The sequence below is a fragment of the Helianthus annuus genome, chromosome 16, assembly GCF_002127325.2.
Source record: "Helianthus annuus cultivar XRQ/B chromosome 16, HanXRQr2.0-SUNRISE, whole genome shotgun sequence".
Lineage (NCBI taxonomy): Eukaryota > Viridiplantae > Streptophyta > Magnoliopsida > Asterales > Asteraceae > Helianthus > Helianthus annuus.
In genome coordinates this window covers 192,411,531-192,433,487 of record NC_035448.2, presented here as the reverse complement: position 1 = coordinate 192,433,487, position 21,957 = coordinate 192,411,531, and the positions used below count along the sequence as shown (strand labels likewise).

The following is a 21,957-nucleotide window of genomic DNA, read 5'->3' as shown; positions in this document are numbered from 1 at the left end:
TCAAGACATCGTCGATGAACACGATGACGAAACGGTCTAGAAATGGCTTACACACGCGATTCATCATATCCATGAAAACCGCGGGTGCGTTAGTTAAACCAAAAGGCATAACAACGAATTCATAATGGCCGTATCGAGTTCGAAAAGCGGTTTTAGGAATGTCTTCCTCTTGAATGCGCAATTGATGATAACCTGAACGTAGATCGATCTTAGAAAAACACTTGGCACCTTGCAGCTGATCAAATAAGTCATCGATTCGAGGTAGAGGGTAACGGTTCTTGATGGTTAACTTATTCAATTCCCGATAGTCGATGCACATCCTGAACGACCCATCCTTCTTTTTAACGAAAAGGACTGGCGCGCCCCAAGGAGAGGTGCTCGGGCGAATAAAGCCTTTTTCAAGTAACTCCTGGATTTGGTTCGAAAGTTCCCGCATTTTGGATGGAGCGAGTCGATAAGGGGCTTTGGCAACAGGGTTAGCTCCAGGAATAAGGCCCATACGAAAGTCGATATCACGACTTGGTGGTAATCCTGGAAGATCGTCAGGGAATACCTGAGGAAATTCTCGGACCACTGGTACGTCTTTGACTTCGACCTTCTTTTTCTTTTCCTTCTCTGCTACTACAATGTTGGCCAAGAAAGCTCTGTATTCCTTGCGGAGATACTTGCTAACTTGGATGCATGACATGAGCTTGAGACCTTTCGAAGCTGTTTCACCGTACACACATAATAGATCACCATTTGCGAGCGAGAATCGAATCATCTTATCAAAACACACAATTTCAGCATGGTTTTCGCGAAGAAAGTCCATGCCTACTATGATGTCGAAGCTTCCGAGTTGCATGGGAATAAGGTCGATAGGGAAGATGTGATTGTTGAGCTCGAGAGTACAATCACGGAGAACAGAGTTAACGGCAACAGTTCTTCCAGTAGCGACTTCGACTTCGAATGACGAGGGGAGATAAGAGTACTTACGACTAAGGAGCTTCTCGAATTCAAACGACACAAAGTAGTTATCGGCGTTCATGATTCGATTTCGATTGAGTTCGATTGAGTTTCGAGTTTCGACTCGATTGATCACTACACCTAACATAAAGTAAACACGCACATGTAACACGTAAGGCACACACACACGTAATATAACACCAAATTCGCATAGTTCGAGTTTCGAGTTCGATTGATGATTCGATTAGCTTAATTATTGATTGATTGACTTTATCGCATTGTTACTTCCTGTTATTCACAGTCGTAAAGCGTTTCAGATCGATTAAACATTCGATTCGTTCGATTACTTTGATTAATAACACTACTCCACATAATACAAATAATAAAACATAGAATAGACTAATTACAGTCAAAGAAGTCAAACTTGACTTTGACTTTGACATTCGGTAACACGGGGTGTTACATTAGTGGCCTCTTATTGTAATCTGTTATGTGCTTGGTATTCGTATGATGTGTGATGATTAGGGTTTGAGGATTTATATCTTCTTAACATTTAGAATCCTTATGATATTTAATTGTTCATGCTGATCGTGTACTTTAGGACCGTCATGGAATTGATCTTATGATTCTGCTATCATGATAAACCGTGTGATCAGTTTAGTTCTACTTGTGAGTCGGTTTGGATAATATGTGTTACGTACTGTATCGATGTGTATTTGTGATTTTATATGATCTGATGGTGGTGACAAATCGATTGTAATGTTATGATTGTAGCCGTAACCCGTTTGAAAAGTGAATAAAACTGTTACTTGGATTGATTCAATAATTGGATTAATGGTATGATACTAGATGTCAAGCAGATTGAGGTTCTTGATAATCACAACTTACTGATGATTGTGTGATGAAGACGATGTAACTGTTAGAATGCAATTAGGGTTTCTGTGATTGTGTAACTGTTGATGACGAAATCACCACCAGACGAAATCACTATCACGACGAAAACCCAAAAGGGTTTTCGCCAAGGGTGTTTTCGCCAAAGGAGATTTCATCAAATGTGATTTCGTCAGAAGTGTTTTCATCAAATGTGATTTCATCACAAGTGTTTTCGCCAAAAAGTGATTTCACCACAAGTGTTTTCATCAAATGGGATTTCACCAAAAGTGTTTTCGTCAGAGGTGATTTCATCAAAAGTGATTTCACCAAAAGTGTTTTCGTCAGAGGTGATTTCATCAAAAGTGATTTCACCAAAAGTGTTTTCGAGAGAAGTGTTTTCATCAAAAGTGTTTTCACCAGAAGTGTTTTCACCAAAAGTGATTTTTCCATATGTTCTGTGAAGTTGAAATATTGACACAGTAACTCTGTTAAGTATGTTAACTCTGTTAGTTTATTAATTCTGTTAAGTATGTTAATTGGTAACCATGTTAGAATAAACTAAAAAATCAATCATGTGAAGCATGAATTGTATGAATTTGATTAACTGCTTTATGTGTATATGATAATAATTGCCTAAGCACACTCTATGGTATTACTGTGATGTTAGTTTGCATGTGAATCATTACAAACATAAACTGATTGTGTATACGTGCATACTATAGGCTTTGATTGAATTGTTTGTGCTCAAGTAATTAAGCATACCGAGCAAACCGAGGTGAGTTCACACTTACTACAAGGCATGGGATTCCCAAGGGTTGGGAATGGGTTAATAAACTAAAACGGAATCTACATATCCTCCTTGGGTAGGATATGTACGGCCATCCTCCTTGGGTAGGATGCCACTATAAACTCTGCGTATTCTCCTTGGGTAGAACTACGTACGTTCGTCCTCCTTGGGTAGGACAACAACCTTAACTTACTAGACAAAACTCTATCATAAAGTCCCTCCTCTTTATATCGACTTAATCGTCGAGGCCGATGGCGAGCGGGTCATTAGTTAATAGCGCTATTAGGTTTAACAAACCTCACACCGTGTCGTTTGAACGGGCGTGTACTAATGGACTATGGCAAACTATCAGTGATGATAGACACTGATGCAGGGCACAACTTATATTTCGTTAGTAGTCGATATGGTATGGTCTAGTGGTTCACAGGGGAAGCCCCCCACTGATTATGGTTATGGTTTGGGAAACAAAAGTACTGGTTAACTTATGGTTTACGAAACAACTTATGATTTCAAAACAAACTCGTAAAACTAAACAACCAACTGTGAACTCGCTCAACTTTGTTGTTGACTCGTTGTTACATGCCTTGCAGGCCTTTAGGTACATATCATTGGAACTTGTTGTCTGGGATGCTGGAGTGGTCATGGGTCGAGATACATAGAAACACTATACGAGACTAATAGCTTTTACATGTGGTTATAAACACTTAACGAATGATTTATGCTTCCGCTGTATACTATAAAATATAATGTAACATTGTAACACTTATTGTCAATCAAGGAAAGCTTTATTTACATATACCTATGAGTTCAACGTGATTGGTGGTTAAGATCCTGGTCAGTTACGCCTCCAAGCGGTGATACTCCGCGTGTGGATTTTTGGGGGTGTGACACCAGCAACAAGCATTTAGGTTCACGAAAGTACTCCATCCCGTAGATAACAGACGAACATAGGCAGGGTTTTGGTGACAACCCACGCGGCATACATCAGTAGCGAGCTGGGAAAACTTTTACAGGGAACGTATAACTCCATATCAGAACATCGTTGATAAATACAAGACGTTGGAATTCGTGGATTTAGGTTGGCTATGATCTCTATTCGGTCATCTCTCCAAACTAGAACACACGAATATGTGGTTCCCAATTTGTAAGATATCATCACAAAACCCCTGTGGTTACATGCAGTGTACAGTGTTCTAATATCACTGTATTCAAACATTCTGAACCCTAGCTACAAACAACCCAACTAACTCTGGATACTGAAAACCTTCAGCAATCATACTCCCAGTACTCTCACACACCCACCGTCGTCGCCACCCAACAAACTTCGGATACTGAAAACGCTAGCTAATGAATTACTAAAATTTATTAAACGGTTGTTTAGTTTTACATAAAAAAATAAATAAAACTTATATACGGGTCGTATAGCATTATACGGACTGTATACAGATCTCAAAAACCCAAAAATCTGATGAAAACTCACAAAAATAAACACATTTGGCCGTATAACATTATATTGCTCGTATACAATTGTATACGACTTATATAAGCTTATACGGCCCGTATACATGTAAAACAAAAAAAGATTCTACTGTATTTATTTCTGTGCAAAAACATTATATACGGGTCGTATAAGATTATACGACCCGTATAAACTAGGAATGTGAAAATAAAACTACAGGGATGTGTGTATAGAAGTACCTAAAAGAATGTTTTCTTGTTTTACCAATACGAAACTCATCAGAAAATATAATTAAGACCGGAAAAGAAATCAAGTGCACCCCACTTCAATCAAGATTGATGATGACATATGAACTACTATAATGAACATTTTCAAAGGAAATACCAAATTATAATTTATAGGCAATTATCTATACTTACATGAGTTGCATACACAAAGTACATATCACTCATATTAAGTTTTGTCTAACAAAGATTAAACAAAGCATATAGAAATTACAAAAAATAAACAATTTGGGTAGTGTTTGGTATGCGGAAATAAGAAACGGAATGGAATGGATCATTACGAGAGAATGAAGAAAAAGATGTTTGGTTGGTCAATGGAATGGAATCACTCATTCCTTCAAAACCATTCCATCCACCCCATATTTTTTTTTTGTTCCATTCCCTCTTGCACCCTTCTTTAAAAACACCACAACCCACCACCTCCACCACCACCCACCACCGACGCCCATCGCCGTCACCGACGCCCATCGCCACCACCCCGACAGCCACCGCTGCAACCCACCGCCGCCACCAACCACTGCCGCCGCCAACGCCGCTCGCCTTCACCAACCACCACCGTTGCCGCCACCATCCACCACGGTCGCCACCACCAACCACCGTCGTCGCCAAGCCGCTCACCGCCGCCAACCACCAACATCGTCACCGCCACCCCCACCACGGTCGCCACCACCAACCACCGCCACATCCGCCGCCACCAACCACCACCGAGGCTCGCTGCCGCCACCCCCCGTCACCGCCACCACCGCTACCTATTACCATCCACAATCACTGTCACCGACCACCACCACGCACCACCGATTTTATTCCTTTGTTTTTATTGCCTAACAAACAATATAATTCATTACATTCTCACATGGTAACCAAACGAAACATGAAATGATACTAATCCATTGTATTCACTCGTCCATTCCATTACCCTATACCAAACAGAACTGTATGAGCTATTATAGAGTAAATTACAAGTTTTGTCCTTTATGTTTACATTAAATTGCAGGCGCTGTCCTTTTGGCCAAAAGTTTACAGGCGGTATCCTTAACCTTTCAAAATCTTGCAAGTTTTGTCCTTTAGACCAAACCTGGTTAGAAATCTCAGTTAAAAACTGTCATGTGCAATGTACATGAGGGTAAAACGGTAATTTCTCTCTCAACCCTTTCAAACTCAACACTCACTCCATCATCTTCCCCAAATTTCTAGGGGTTTAAGCCGCCTGCAACTCCAACCACCAACGGTCACTTCAACCATCCACATCAATCAAAACCATAAACCGCATCTAACAACCTAACACTCAGATCACGATAACGAACACAAATCTCAACAAACACAATAATCAGCGAAACAAAAACCTACAAAATCGAGATCGAGTAAAACCTAGAGTAATCGAAAGAACGTAAAAACGAAAAAAAATTGAAAAACCGTCGTCATACTTCTCCTGTTCGGCGATAGCTACAGAACGATAACCGGCGATATGAGGAGAGTGAGGCACTGACGGAGACGGCGAGTAGGCCATATACCTACCGGAAGACATCGTAAATCCGGCAATCGGAGATTCTAAAAGCTTGTAAGATGAACACACCGAACGATGATGCATGAATCGAGAGAGATTAGCGTCGGTGGAAGAGAAAACAGGTGTGAGATTGGCATTTATTGTGGATGGATATACCTGAGAATATTCGAGAAGTGGCCACTAAAGATATCCATTATGCTTCTGGAAATTGAACCTGTCTTTTGCGAGTAATTTGCAAATGCCATAATTAGGATTGAGATCGAGGAGGTCCAATCGTACACCAACACACACCTACAGTGACCACTACTACGTGATGGCAGAAATCTGTATATTGGTGGTTGGAGTTGCAGGCGGTTAAACCTAGAAATTTGGGGAAGATGATGAAGTGAGTGTTGTGTTTGAACGGGTTGAGAGGGAAATTACCATTTTACCCTCATATGTATAGCACATGACAATTTTTAACTGAGATTTCTAACCAGGTTTGGCCTAAAGGACAAAACGTGCAAGATTTTGAAAGGTTAAGGACACCGCCTGTAAAGTTTTGGCCAAAAGGACAGCGTCTGCAATTTGATGTAAACATAAAGGACAAAACTTGTAATTTACTCGCTATTATATATGTAACAAAAACAAACTAAATTCGTTTCTCTATTTTTTATTTGTTTTCTTGATTAACAGAAAATCTATTCACATAAAACAATACATAAGAAATTATATAATAAAACTTTCTAGGTTTTTGCCCACTCTAGAACACATGATTTTTTTTTTAAATATTCATAAATTAAGAAGAAACAATTGACCATGATTGAATTTAGAAAGCATCACTAGTGTCAAGGGTTACAAATACAATATGGGAAAAAAAAAAAGAGATTTCCAGCATCTTTTCACTTTCCTTTTCAACTCGTATAATTACTCATATAATTACAAGACGTGTTATAGTCAGACCAAAAAAAACTCTAGCTAATAAGACCATGTGTAGTCATAAAGCTCTTTTGGGAACGTTATGCGACAACTGACGAAATGCGTAAGAGAGTGGGTTTATGAGGCATTATATATCACAAGAGGGTGTAGTGATAAGGGGGTTATATAACCCCTTCAATTTATACATACATATGTATGTATATATATGTGTGTGAGTCAGTGAGTGGAGAAGGTTGGGCAACGGCGTGATGATTTTTGTGTGGATTCAAAATTCAGACCCCATAGGACCGGCCGTAGTGGTGTGCGGAGGCGCTATGGGTTGAATCTGAAGTCTGAACTGAATGATAGATTCTGAACAATCTATTACTAATTACCTTATTATATGTTTAGTTCCTGAACTACGTTTGTAGAAACAAAACAGAAAATTAAATCAACATCTCTGAAGACAACATACATCTAACTAAACTATGGACATTGCAAAACATACAACTTTTACATATTTATTGTTTTATGCAACACAAATACATGTTGAAAGAGCTCAAATCTCAATTTATTTTTTCTTACGTTTCGCGTGATTAAGTGAAAACAACTTCAAAGATAACTATCAAACACAACAAAACTCATATCTAATGAGCCGCAACAACATTACACATAATTCACAAGTAAATCGCATAAGACGGGCTTCTTCAACGTGCTTTATTATCAAAAGCTAACAGGGAACGGATTGAAGCCACCTTGCAACATTTCTCTAAGAGGTCCAAACATTGGTTCGGGTAGGTTGTTTAAGTCATACCATTCCCAACCTTCACACTTATCGGGCTCGATGTTTTGAGGTGTTTGATTTGGGTCTGATAATTGTGCACGCATATAAGTAACATTGATATGTGTTGCATCATAATAGAGATTATTCACCGTTGTTAACAACTCAATATTCTTGATGTCTAGTCCCGTTTCCTCCTTCACCTCTCTTGCCGCACATTCCTCATAGCTTTCACCTGGATTCAATTACAAAAATAAATTTCATCACATCTTCGGGAAAAAGTTCGAAGGACGAAACATAATCATAAAGATTAAATAATGTGGTGTGTAGAAAAACTGACCGAACTCAAGGTGGCCGCCTGGTAGCAAATATGTGTTGTCACCAACAGAGACAGAGCGGCGACGCCCAAAGAGTATCTTATTATCCTTCAATATAAACACCGAAACCCCAACTTCCGGTGCCTGTGACTTTTCTTCGATCTGGATAGCTGATGCTCGAACTATTTGAACTCTAAACTTTGGGGTGGGCATGTTGCATGTCTATGGGAAAAATGAACTTCTTTGGTTATAAACTTATAATACCACTAAAGTCATGCAATTAGTCTTTTAAATATAGTCTTAATGACTTTGGTTAATGCTCGTAAAGTTTATATATCTGTGTATCATATAAAAATAATAAAACTAATCCACATACATTCTGTATATTTTGATTATGATGTATTACTTAGTTTGATGTGTACGTTTAGTTTAAATAGTACTAGGTTAGTTTCCCGTGTGTTAAACAGATTGAACAATCTAAACATATAATAAATATTTCTTGTAAATGCAAACCAAAGATAGAGACGTTTATATACCAGATTGACATAAATGAGTTAATATAAAGATGATGCATGTTACTATTATAAAATTCATCAAAGGAACATGTAATCGTTGAAAATAATACAAAAATAAATATATTATATTACATTATATTTAATGAGAAATAAAAAGTTACAATTATAATTCGCACATTACCGAAAATAATTTGAATCCAAAAAATATTTACATAATTATTAGATTTTTAGCTTGATTTTAGTGACGTATTGCAAAATTTTGTTATATATATATATATATATATATATATATATTTAAAGTTAGATAGTAATAAATTATGAAAATAATATGTTGAGTAAAGTATATGGATGATCCTTGTTATTTATCAAAATTTTGAATTTAATCTCTAATTTTTAAAAAATAAGCGAACACTATAGGTGGTTAGTAATAACAATCAAGTTATATATTTAGTTATAATAATATGACAAACAAATTAAGGACCTAAGTACGAACAATCAAGTTATATATTTAATTTAATCTATAATAATATGACAAAACAAATATTGAATCTAACTATATATAAATTTCTAAAAATAAACTAACATACAATAATTAAAATCCCCATAATAAATAAATAAAATATTTGAGTGTGTTCCCTTTTTATCAAACGAATTTTAAAATTTATGGTTAGATATTTTATTAAAAAGAACGACAAGGGTGCTGGTCTTTTCTTCCACGTATTTTATCACATGACAACTTCAGGGGTCTAGTCCTAGCTAGTCCTCAGTTATGTCTCATTGCATTATGAAAGTACTGAAAGGGGTGACTTCATCTGTCCAAGTTTGAGAACCTGTCCAGTTATGTCTCATTGAATTATGAACTGTCTCGTGTGATTGACACCTTAAACCCCTTATATACTTTGAGAAAAATCCAATTTTCGAGGAATACGAGCTGTATAAGATTACACAATTTACTTTATACGGGCCTTATATATGTTGGCACAGGCTTTGTCAGTTAATTTAATTCTATACGGGCCTTATAACTTTATGCAGTCCGTATACACCATATGAAAATAAGTTTTTTCCATGTATTATTATTAGGACCCATCTTTTTTTCTAATCGGGATATAAAATAATAATCATACATCATACCCTGCATATTTAATTGTATCAAGATAAGACATATTTTATATCCTATTCATCATAACCGTATTATAAAAGTCACCAAAGTGTAGAATTCAAATAATTATGATTTTTTTTCTAGAAGAGATTAAATTAAAATTAAACTAAATAATAATTATCTATAAGAGATTAAACTAAATAATATTTAATAGAAGGGTTATCTATAATTAATTATTAATTATAAGAGATTAAAGTAAATAATAATTATTCATAAGATAGATGACCTAATATGATTACAAGTGTCTCTGGTTTCTTTTATTATATAAAGTATAGATAGCCAATGAGCTAGTGGTGGAGTGGTAAGGGAGAGACCTTGTGTTCCAAGTGACTCAAGTTCAATTCCTGCCCCTAGCATTTAGTTTCTGCGGCACCTGGTGATGATGGGAGACTAGGCGAGTAGGCGGCGATCGCTAGTTCGATCCTTGAACTGAGCGGGTTTTACCTCACCGCACTGTCGTGCCTTCGGGCGAGTGTTCACAGGCTTCGGCCCTAGGTGAGGGTTTTCCCCGGTTCGGAAGGCGAGTGTATCCCGATGTGGTGAATTTCGCCAGTAGCCCATTTGGAGGATTCGTTGGCCGTTCAAAAAAAATATAAAGTATAGATATTTTCTACTCAAAATTATCAAATAGGCCAGATCGAGCATGATTAATTGATTATTTATATAACCTTCGTGGCATTGTTTTAAACATGAGGATAACTGCTAGGACAATAGAAGTAATGTTTGGTCTAGATTAAATACAAATATGATTAAATAATATTAACCATTAAACAATAGTACTAAAATTCTTTTTAAGAGATCTGCACATGGATATCTATATGTTTATTATATCACATTATCACACATGTATGATGTATATGCCAATTTAATGTAACGTTCAATAGTAATTTAACGAATAATTTAACATATAAGTACCATGTTTTTTTTAAAATAATTACTCACGCTTTAGTTAATTATTATGATACATGTTAAATGTTGCAGAAATCGGCCTAGGCGGCCGATTAATCGGCATCTAGGCGCTAGGCGGTGGGTTACTGCCTAAATTTAAGCTAGTCGGTCAAAAAATCGGTTATAGTCAAAATCGGTAAAAGTCGGACAAAATCGGTCAAAATCGGACTAATCGGGCCCATGTTTTTTACCCAAAAAACCCAATTTTTGAAACATGGCTCATGGTTTAAAGCCCAAATTTTAGTTATAAACCTATTTTAACTTATAAGTTTAGATATTTTAACATTTAACCCCCTCTACCTTTCACTAGTTTACATATGGTTCCTAAACTTTTAAATTTATTAATAAAAAGTATAAAGTTATCTCCTAAACTTGTAAATTTATTAATAAAAAGTATAAAGTTATCTATATATATAAAAATTTGTAAAATTATACTTATAAAGTTTAATCCGATTAATCCCTGTTAATCCTAATTAATCCCTAGGCGATACCTCACCGCCCGACTAGCGCCTAACGCCTTCTACAATATTGTACATGTTTAATGTTTTTATACAAGTTTTATTATAATCATAAAGATGATTGTAAAATTATGGTTTCATTTAACGTCAACATTTCTTCCAGAAAGTATACAAAGTCAAATCTGTCACTTACATTTTAATTAAAATTTGTATTAGATAGTAATAATGAAGTACCTAAGACTTACAAGTTGTAACTAATAAACGCAATAAATGATTACTCCGTGCAAGATTTTCCAAAAGATTGAGCTCCTTATAATGTTGAAATATTTTATCTCACGTGTAACCTAATAATAAAATAAGTACTAATATCTACATACCGAACAAATAGATACCAATAAAATTTTAAAATGTAAAAACCAAAAAACAAACGAAAACAACTCATAATTTTTTTTTCACGTGTTACATATATTTTTTTTGGTTTAGTGCAATTCATCCAATTCAATGACTCTGGTACTAACCATGGAAACTAGCTATAAGAAGAAATACCTGAAAGATGGAACAGTTGGGAGAAAACGCGGGTTCAGAGCTCTTTATCAACTTAACTGCCAACGGAAATAGATATTTCTGTACATGATGTGGTCGCTGTGAATTGATGAATCCGTGTATGGTTTGCGATGATCCATCGAGTCTTTTTGACGAAGAGAGACGTATGTTTGCATCTGAGTTTGTTGCCCGTGAGATCCCAGGAGTTCTTAAATTGATCATTGCAATTGCCGACAATGACATGGGATGATGGGAGCTTATGACCTGTGAGGGGGTGGTTTTGTATATTAGAGCTTAAAAATGGCAAAGGTCAATAGCTTGGTACATATAATTGGACTTTGTCTGGTCCCGCAACATTATTAAATCCATTACAAATACATAAAATAAATATATGTTACGAGAAAAGATTAACTAGAAAGTAAAGTTTTGGTAGAAAGTCTAGAAAATAATAAGATGACATGTGATAAATAATAAAAAGAACATAACCAGGGGCATTTTAGTCAATCGTTTTTCATTTATTCTATTTATCTTTCTCTACATCTTTAAAACCCAGCATTTTCAAAACTCATCATCTTCAACCTTTCTATCAAATTCTCTATCTAGAATTAGTACATCATACCGCGATTTTTTTCATCAATGAATGGTTTAAACACTCAATTAACGTGTTATTCAATTTCTTTGAAAAAACCAGTTTATTTTTATGCAGTTTCTTATTTTTTTAAATTTATAATGCGATGGAACATGAGAAATTGATTGAAGCAGGTACTTCTCTTCTCAAATTTCTCAAACATTTTCTAGGCAAAGTGAAGATATTTATGATTCTAATCTTCTTTTGATTTATTCTTCCGTTTGGGCAACATTATTGGTTCCAATATTTTTAAGAAATCAGTGGTAAAAAGTCGCACAACAGGTGTTTGACAAAATGTCTAAAAGAAAATTACAAAACAGTTTTTAGTTTAAACTTTCATTTATAATTGTGTTTTACAAAAAAATGAAAAAACATATTTTTGTGTGTTTTTTTGTCAATTACATTTTACAAAAGAATGAAAAATTAATTTTTTCCATTGCGTTTTACAAAAGAACGATAAAACACCTTTTTGTGTGTTTTTTGTTCATTGCGTTTTACAAAATAATGAAAAAACACAGTTTTTTGTCCATTGCGTTTTACAAAAGAATGAAAAACACATTTTTGTGTGCCTTTTGTCTATTGCGTTTTAGAAAAAAAAAATATTATCTTTTGTGTTTTTAGTCAATTGCGTTTTAAAATAAATATTTTTTGTGTTTTTAGGCAATTACGTTTTAGAATAAACATTTTCTTTTTGTGTTTTTGTCTTTTGCGTTTTAGGAAAAAACACATTTTTATGTGTATTTTTTTTTTCTAATGCGTTTTAGAAAAACACATAAAGTGTTTTTAGTCCATTGCGTTTTAGGTAAAACACATTTTTATGTGTTTTTATTCAATTACGTCTTAGAAAAAAAAACACTTTATTTTGTGTTTTTTGTCTACAAAATTAATGAAATACTTGAATTTGTCACCCTTAAAAGATAGGTGTAAGAGACAAAATAAAAAGCCTATGTGATAAGAGTAAATTACAAAAATCGTCCTTTATGTATATCACTTATTGCAAACTGTGTTCTTTGTTTTCAATAATTATAGAAAACGTACTCGATGTTTGCAAATCCTTGCAAGTTATGTCCTTTAGCTCTATCTTAGTTAATTTTTGTTGTTAAATCTAACAAAATGGACCCTACATGAGGGTATTTTTTTGGTTAAATATGAACAAATGGACACCACATGAGAGTAAAATGACCAAAATACCCTCATATGGTGTCCATTTGGTCAGATTTAACCACAAAAAATTACTATAACTGAGTTAGGGCTAAATGACATAACTTACAAGGGTTTGCAAATATCAAGTACGTTTTCTGTAATTATTGAAGATAAAAGATACAGTTTGCAATAAGTGACATACATAAATGACGATTTTTGTAATTTACTCATCAAATAAACAAAAAGAAAAGGCGTAAAAAAACTCACAAAATATGTAAATAACGTGTCAAATATTGTATCAATATTATTTTTCTTCGGGAAACAAGTCAAATTGTGAATATAATATGGGCGTTTACTATTGAAAATTAGATCATTAGGTGCTCTTCATATGCACTACCTTTCCATTTCTTTGACCCCTGTTATGCACATGTAGATTGAGCCCAATGTGTGGCTTAGGGTAAACACAAATCAAAATGGATGTTCACAGACATGTAGATCATCCATGGATATATCCTCTATTGTACAAACTACAAAGTTATTAAAACCGAACCCGCTCGTCGAACCACTGAATCCGGTTTGAGCCACAGGTTCGATTTCAAGAATATCTATTAGAATTAACTTGGGACGATGTTTATATACTATTCCTTGGTGTATAAGTTGAGTAATGTTTCACCTTAGATTACAAAAAAATATACATCTTTTATTACTTTCTAGATTTATAATTTTTTTCCTATTTGAATAATAAGTATTTATTTATGGTTTAAACATATAACTAACATTGTATTTAAATTCTAGTAATATCTTAACATATAGATATTTGAATAATAAGTATTCATGGCTTAAACATATAACTAACATTGTATTTAAATTTTATGTAATATCTAAACATATAAAAAAATTAACCATAACATCAAATAGTTTTTGAGACCGGTTCAACAAGTCTGGTCAGTGAACTAATAATACGGCTAGTTCGATCACTAGGCATGTTTTTTAAACATTGCTTGTACATTCAGTTGAGGGTACACAATTTATAACATGTGTAGTGGGAGGGGTAAGACTCTTTGGCATTTTGCGTCATGTGGCGGTCCAGTCAGCATGTATGTATTGTGAGACATTATGTTAAAAGGGGTTTAGTGAGGCTTGAAATCTTGCAATGATTAGATATTGTAATAGAATTAAATAAAAAATAAAAAAAACCATCAAAAATGCTATTGGCCAAAGAAACAAGTGAAGACGTTTAAAACCACCACTACGGGTTGTCTTAATGAGGAGTTGTGTATATGCATTATAAATGCCATTATGTTTTCTTAGCAATAACTAGTAACTTCTTTTTTAAACGGCCAACAAAATTTCTTAGCAATTGGTAACTACCAACTACCAAAGAGTTAATTCTTGTCTTTGATTCTTGAGATTTTTTTGGTTAATGATTCATGGGAATTTGATTTTGGTAACTCTACAACATTAGCACACTTAACAATGTTACAGAGCTGTGGTTCAATTGGTTCGAAAATACCAATTATGTTTCCAAAAACCCAAACAAAGATTTAACATTATTATGCAAAAATCATCGTTACAACATGAAAAACACTTTCGCCGCGTAAGAAATTACATAAATCAAGAGGCGATAGGGAACGGATTGAAGCCACCTTGCAGCATTTCTCTCAAAGGTCCAAACGTTGCTTCGGGCAGGTTGTTCAAGTCATACCAATCCCATCCCTCACACTTATCAGGTTCGATGTTTTGAGGTGTTTGATCCGGGTCCGATAAATATGCACGCATGTAAATGACAACGAGATGCACCGAATCAGAGAGGAGATTGTTTGTTGCTGTTAATAACTCAATGTTCTTAATGTCTAGTCCAGTTTCCTCCTTCACCTCTCTTGCCGCACATTCCTCAAAGCTTTCTCCTAGATTCAGTTTCAAACAAATTATTTATGAACACAAAGATTAATATTTACATAATTGACCAAACATAAACCGGAAACCAACAATTAAAGCAAGCAAAATAAATAGATTGTTTCATCTATTGAAACTATCATAGCTACATTATAAAATAATATTCTACTAACATATTTATATAAAAATGGTCTCAATCCCAAAGGGGAATTATATCAAAACAAAAGGTAAACGGGCAGGAAGGTGTGTGGCTATACATTATTTTGAATAGCAAACTAAGTTTATTTAGAAACTATGAAGATCTTGACGCCATACTGTTACTATGCATTCATAGAAGTTATACATAATATATATCATTCAGGGACGGAGCTTAGTGGAAAGCTGGGGGTGCACCCGCCCCCCGAATGTTTCGGTTATAAGTGTAAAATTTCCGATTTTTCGTCCAAAAATTTTAAAATTATAAAGGATGTCCTCCCCCCAATTATTTTGCCTAAATATTTATACAATATAAAAATCGACGGTGGGGTACGGACTAGCGATTAATCGTAATTAGTCTTGATTAATCAGATTGAGATTTTTATTTTTTACATGTATATATACAAATTTTACATGTAATTTTTTTAAGTATACAGGTTTTAACCCCTTCTCTACCCATTTTTTTAAGTATACAAGATTAAATGCCGGAATTTACAGGTTGTGGCATTTCGCCGGAATCGCCGATTTTCCGGCCGACTAGAGCCGATTAGGGCCGCCGATTTTTCCAACACTTGAAATTTGGATAAATTACACTTTTCGTCCTTTATGTTTGTATCATATTTCAATGGATAACCTTTAACTTCGATAATTACAGTCACAATCCTTTATTTGGAAAACTCAATACATTTTTCGTCCTTTAACACTAACAAAGTTAAAATTTTCAGTTCAGTCTATTTAATTAAGGGCAATTTAGTCTTTTTACCAATTTAATTAAATTAAAATTTAAAACAAAACTCAATAGTTACCCTCACCCCCTCCACCTCTCTCTCAACTCACACTCTCCCCCTCACCCTCTTTAAATCCTCTTGAAAATAAAACCACCGCTTCTTACCACCAATAACCACCACCAAATCGGCACTGGCTTTTTTCCGGTCAGGTGAGTGTGATTTACTAGATCGGGTGACGGATACGACACCATCGTTTCTGCAACAATCGGCACCACCAACTGGAGGAATAGAAGAAGAAGCAAGGATCTAGATCTGAAAATCACTCCGGTCCACGTAACAGTCCTCTCACCGGAAAAGGTCTTCCGTTTCGTTGCACGGATCTAGATCTGAAAATCACTCTGGTTCAGTCAACAGTTGTCACTCTTCAAGCGAAGGTACGTGAATCACACGCGCCACCGTTTCTGCAACATATTGCATTTTCCGGCAGCTATAGCACTGACACAAGTTTTTAGCACGGGGCAAAGCGGCTGGCAACTTCAATATCTTCTTCTGATACGTATACTCCAACAAGGCTGAGTTCCTCCAATAATGATAATTTCTTCAAAGCTTCATTAATCTTTCACCAAAGTAATAATGATAATTTCTTCAAAGCTTCACTAAATCTTTCACCAAAGTAAATTTCTGGCATTTTCAGTGGATTACTTACGTTGAAGAATGTGAAGTATATGGTGGATATTAATTTGCAGTATTAAGTTTAAGAGAGTTGAGGGAGAGAGTGTGAGGGTTAAGGGAGAGAGTGTGAGTTGAGAGAGAGATGGAGGGGGTGAGGGTAAATATTAAGTTTTGTTTTAAATTTTAATTTAATTAAATTGGTTAAAAGACTAAATTGCCCTTAATTAAATAGACTTAACTGAAATTTTTAACTTTGTTAGTGCTAAAGGACGAAAAATGTATTGAGTTTTCCAAATAAAGGATTGTGACTGTAATTATTAAAGTTAAAGGTTATCCATTGAAATATGATACAAACATAAAGGACGAAAAATGTAATTTATCCTGAAATTTTTGATTGATTTCAGTTTGATGTTTGGAACAAAGATTAAATGAACAAATAGAACCAAGGTTGTTTAGGAAGAACTGACCGAACTCAAGGTGGCCGCCGGGGAGGGCATAAGTGTAGGCGCCAATGGAGAGGGAGCGGCGACGACCGAACAGAACCTTATTATCCTTTAATATAAACACCGCAACTCCAACTTCCGGCGCCGGAGACATTGCTCAGTTCTCGGTATCCTGTGGCTGGCTGGCTACTACTATAGTACTATTTGACTGTGAAGTGTGAACTCCCTCAAGTGTCGGATGCTCGTATTTATGTGGCAAGAATGAGACATTGGAATTTTATAATTTTTAGTTTTTACCACTCATGGTTTAGACCATGTGTAGTGGTAAATTGTTATAAGAGTGTAAGGGGTGCTCACCTAAGAGGTGAGTCCCCTCTCTTACGCCAAACCAATCCTCGTGTGCCACGTCAACTCCCCTCTTAAACTCCCCTAACACCCTAAATTGATGGTGCCATTCCCCTCTTAGGTGACTTGGTTTTTATTAAAAAAAAAAAAAAAAACTTTTGATTGGTCCCCTCATCCCTCTCTCCTCCCTCTCTCCTCCCCCTCTCTTCGGTAGCTTCCCACTGGTTTCCTCCCTCTCTCTACCTCACCGAATTGATGGCGCCACCCCACCTAAGCGGCAACCGAGGTCACCGAAGGGGTCACCGAAGGGTGCCCCGATCACCCTAATGCCCCCATCATGGGGCATTATTCGATACCAATAAAAGAACCATGATGAGAAAATTCCAGCGTACGAGTAGAGGTTGTAGAAAAGTGTCATCCCAGTCAGCATGAGGCATTATAGCATAAAGTGGTGTAGTGGGGCATTATTCCAATAACGCCCATATTATTTTTAATGCAAAAATTTTTTTTTTTAATAAAGTTGTCAAAAGTGATGGGTAGCTCAAAAGTGATTGGCCAAAATGACCATGTGGGTACCATTTTCAAAACTTGTTAGATACTAGTTAAACATTGAAGAAATCTCATTGGCCACATGCACATGGTCTCAGGCATAGCCCAACAACTTCAGCGTTTTAATTAAAACGCCCACATGTTTTTTTTTGAAAAATAACGCCGGGTGTAGTGGGGGGAGGAGCGTTTTGAGGCGTTTTTTTCAATTTTTTTTAAAAATCACGCCCCACTACGGGTGGTCTTAGGATAGGATAGTTAGTAAATAGTGCAAAATTTATAAGAACATGCGTAGTGGTAAGGGTGAATAATGCCTATACCCTTGGGCGTTTTTTATCATGTGGCAGTATAGTCAGCAAAGGACATTATTGGGTGTTTTTCTAAAATGGATGTAGTGGAGATGTGAGCATTATGTTAAAATGGTGTAGAGAATTAAATAAAAATAAAAAACCCTACAAAAAAAGCTATTGGCCAAGAAAAAAAGAGATTAAATGTGATTAGGGGTTGAAATTTGGAGAAAGCGTTATTTAAAAAACGCATAGGGGTGGAAATTGCTCAATAACACCCAATAATGCCCACGGGGTGAGGAGGGGCGTGATTGGACGTGTTTGGTAACAAAATGGAATGACTTCATGATTTTTACAAATAAGATTAAAAAAACTCATGTAACATACTCATTTTTTTGAACTAGTGGGAATAGTATCGGCTAATCAGATCTAGGTTAACCCACTAGTTTTTTTTTAACGAAAAATTACTGGAGTATTATCGTAATGAATTAAAAAATTTTAAACAAAAACGTGGAACGCTTTAAAACATAAGACCTGGAGTATATTTATTAGAATTGGTCAAGATGCGTGTGCTAAGCAGCAACATTAACTAGTCTTTGTCAATCGCGCACCACTCACCAATAATATTACTAGAGTCTTAAGTTTTATCTACCCTATTAACATCACTAGACTGTTCTCAAATGATTTTTAAATTGGATTGTGTTAAATTGACCCATAAGTTAACTTTTTTTTTAAAATCATTTTCTGGTGACACATATACCGATTAAAAGTTATTGACTTCTTTTAATGATCTCTATTTCTATTTCCAAGATCTATATAAAGGCCCGGGATATTCGCACACCCCATTAGTCTATTCGCACACCCCAAAACGCTCCGCTTTAGCCAAAGCGGGACACTTTAGGTTAAAGTCAACACACAAGGGCTGAGCATGTCAGTCCTTGTCTAGTGACCTCGTACCGAAGCGCCCCGCTTTGGCCAAAGCGGGGCGTTTTCGACTGGCTGTTTAGTTTAAGGGGGAAAAAGTGAGGTTTTGGTGAAAAAATGGGTTGTTGAATTGTTGTTTGAATAAGTTATGTTTTTTTGTTGAAAAGTTGTAGAGTTTTGTTTAATTTTTATAAAACATATATAATTTAAAGTTGATTTAAAGTTATTTTTTACAAAACATATATAGTTTTGTTTTATTTTTTTAAAAATCAATTTAATTCAAAACATATATATATATATATATATATATATATAGGGTTGGGCTATATAGAAACCCTAAAAATTTAAGAAACCCGGGAAACTCAAAGCTCCCGACTTTTTTTTTTTTTTTTAAAATAACACATGTAATATACATGTTTTTAAGAGTTTTGGGCCAAAAAAATCAAAAAACCGCCTAAGGTTTTTTTTAAAAAAAACAAATTTCAGCAACTTTCAGCATTTTTTGTCTAACACATGTTAGTCACCGAAGTTGCTGGAACTTGTTTATTTTTTTTTTTAAAAAAAAGTACTTGGCGTTTTGTTGTTTTTTTGGCCCAAAACTCTTAAAAACATGTATATTACATGTGTTATTTTTTTTCAAAAAAAAAAAAGTCGGGAGCTTTGAGTTTCCAGAGTTTCTTAAAATTTTTAGGGTTTTTTGTCTAGCATTAGCCTCTGTATATATATATATATATACATATATATATATATATATATATATATATATAGGGGAAGGATGTATAGAAAACCCACTTTAATTTAGAAAACCCGGGAAACTCAAAGCTCCCGATGTTTTTTTGTTTTGAAAAAATTTACACATGTTATATGCATGTTTTTAAGGGTTTTGGGCAAAAAAAAAATCAAAAAGCGCCGAGTATATATTTTTTAAAAAAATAAACAAGTTTTGGTGTAACACATGTTACATTCATCTGACATATTTGTAACATGTGTTACACCAAAACTTGTTTATTTTTTTAAAAAATATCTACTTGGCGCTTTTTTGATTTTTTTTGCCCAAAACCCTTAAAAACATGTATATAACATGTGTAATTTGTTTCAAAAGAAAAAAACATCGGGAGCTTTGAGTTTCCCGGATTTTCTAAATTAAAGTGGGTTTTCTATAGATACTTACATTATATATATATATATATATATATGGAGAAGATCATGCGAGAACCACCTCTTATTGTGAGAACCGCGAGAACCAATGTGAACACACCAAAAATGCCTAAAAATAGCTAAAAATCACACAAATTTTTTTTTTAATATTTTTTATATAAAAATCGCTACTTTTCGAAGCAAAAAAAAAATTTTAATTTTCTTTTAAAAAAATTTTTTTTTGACCACTAAAAGTAGCGATTTGAGCATAAAAAAATATTAAAAAAAATTTAGACTTTTTATTTATTTTTTTAGATTTTTTTTAGGTTTTTGGGGGTTTAGTTTTTAGTATTTTAGCTTGGGGGTGGGGGGGTTTAGGTTTTTGGGGGTGGGGGAGGGGGGTTTAGGTTTTTTTGGGGGGTTTTACTTTTTAGCATTTAGCTTTGGGGGGGGGGGGTTAGGTTTTTTTTTTTTTTTGGTGGGGGGGGGGTGGGGGTTAGGTTTTTTTAGCTATTTTAGGTTGTGTTCACATTGGTTTTCAAGGTTCTCACAAAAGGGTGGTTCTCGCATGAGCCCCTCCCTATATATATATATATATAGGGGATGGTTCAAATGAAAACCACTTTTATTGTGAAAACTCGAAAACTAACTAAAAAAAGCCTAAAAAACACACAAAATTTTTTTTTTCAATTTTTTTTTTATAAAAATCGCTAGTTTTTATATATAAAAAAAACTTTTTTTCAAAAAAAAAAAAAAAATTTGTGTAGTGCACATGTGTAATAATACACATGTGTAGTACACATACATATGTGCAGTATTACACATGTGCACTACACAATTTTTTTTTTTTTTTTTTTTTTTGAAAATTTTTTTTATATTAAAAAACCTGCGAAATTTTGATTGCAAAAAAAAATTAAAAAAAAAAAATTTGTATGTTTTTTTGGCTTTTTTTAATTAGTTTTCGAGTTTTCACAATAACTAGTGGTTTTCATTTGAAACTTCCCCTATATATATATATATATATATATATATATATATATAGTGGAGAGTTCAAATGAGAAGAAATTTTTTATAAGAAGAAAAAAGAATAAGTTTCAACCAATAAGAATGTTTCATTTTACTTCATTTAATATTTGCATTTAATTTTAATATAAGGGTATATTGGTAAACTTACAAAAATCATTAATTTGTATTTTCCCCTTTAATAACTAACTAAATTAAATTTGTAACTCCCTTTCAAAATATTCTCTTTTTTCCAAATTAAAGAAAAAAAAACAACTTAATTTAAAGTGTAGAATAAATTACTAGTTGTGTAGGATAAATTACGAGTTGTGTAGGATATATTTTAAGGTGTGTAGGGTAAATTTCGACTGTGTAGAATAAAATTCTATAATGTGTAGCGTATATGTAGGAAAATTTTGATATGTGTAGGTTTTGTAGATTATATGTAAGATAATTAATGATTAGTTGATTAATTAATTAAAGAGTTAAAATTTAATGATATGAGTTATAAATGAAATAATATTTTACTAATATGCCCTTT

The 21,957-nt window shown here is 34.4% G+C and overlaps 2 protein-coding genes across 2 annotated transcripts; both read right to left on the bottom strand.

Annotated features, from left to right (window-relative positions):
• Window positions 1-7,244: 7,244 nt before the first annotated feature.
• LOC110915033 (nudix hydrolase 1) lies at window positions 7,245-11,769 on the bottom strand. The gene is made up of 3 exons (XM_022159655.2): window positions 11,474-11,769; window positions 7,871-8,069; window positions 7,245-7,765 (listed from the first exon to the last, which is right to left on the bottom strand). Exons 1-3 carry the CDS (start codon window positions 11,711-11,713, stop codon window positions 7,473-7,475), a joined length of 732 nt encoding a protein of 243 aa, XP_022015347.1. The 5' UTR covers window positions 11,714-11,769; the 3' UTR covers window positions 7,245-7,472.
• Window positions 11,770-14,760: 2,991 nt separating this feature from the next.
• On the bottom strand, window positions 14,761-17,404 carry LOC110915032 (nudix hydrolase 1). Its single transcript, XM_022159654.2, has 2 exons — window positions 17,200-17,404; window positions 14,761-15,148 (listed from the first exon to the last, which is right to left on the bottom strand). The coding sequence occupies exons 1-2, from the start codon at window positions 17,327-17,329 to the stop codon at window positions 14,856-14,858; spliced, it is 423 nt and encodes a 140-aa protein (XP_022015346.1). The 5' UTR covers window positions 17,330-17,404; the 3' UTR covers window positions 14,761-14,855.
• Between the last annotated feature and the right edge of the window lie 4,553 nt (window positions 17,405-21,957).

What these genes read in the sequence shown, in the direction of transcription:
- LOC110915033 (XM_022159655.2), bottom strand. Translation starts at nt 11,713, where the DNA reads ATGTCATTGTCGGCAATTGCAATGATCAATTTAAGAACTCCTGGGATC. An exon ending in CCAACTGTTCCATCTTTCAG is followed by an intron (nt 8,070 to 11,473) that starts GTATTTCTTCTT and finishes TTTTTCCCATAG; the next exon opens with ACATGCAACATGCCCACCCC. An exon ending in AGGCGGCCACCTTGAGTTCG is followed by an intron (nt 7,766 to 7,870) that starts GTCAGTTTTTCT and finishes AATTGAATCCAG; the next exon opens with GTGAAAGCTATGAGGAATGT.
- LOC110915032 (XM_022159654.2), bottom strand. Translation starts at nt 17,329, where the DNA reads ATGTCTCCGGCGCCGGAAGTTGGAGTTGCGGTGTTTATATTAAAGGAT. An exon ending in CGGCGGCCACCTTGAGTTCG is followed by an intron (nt 15,149 to 17,199) that starts GTCAGTTCTTCC and finishes AACTGAATCTAG; the next exon opens with GAGAAAGCTTTGAGGAATGT.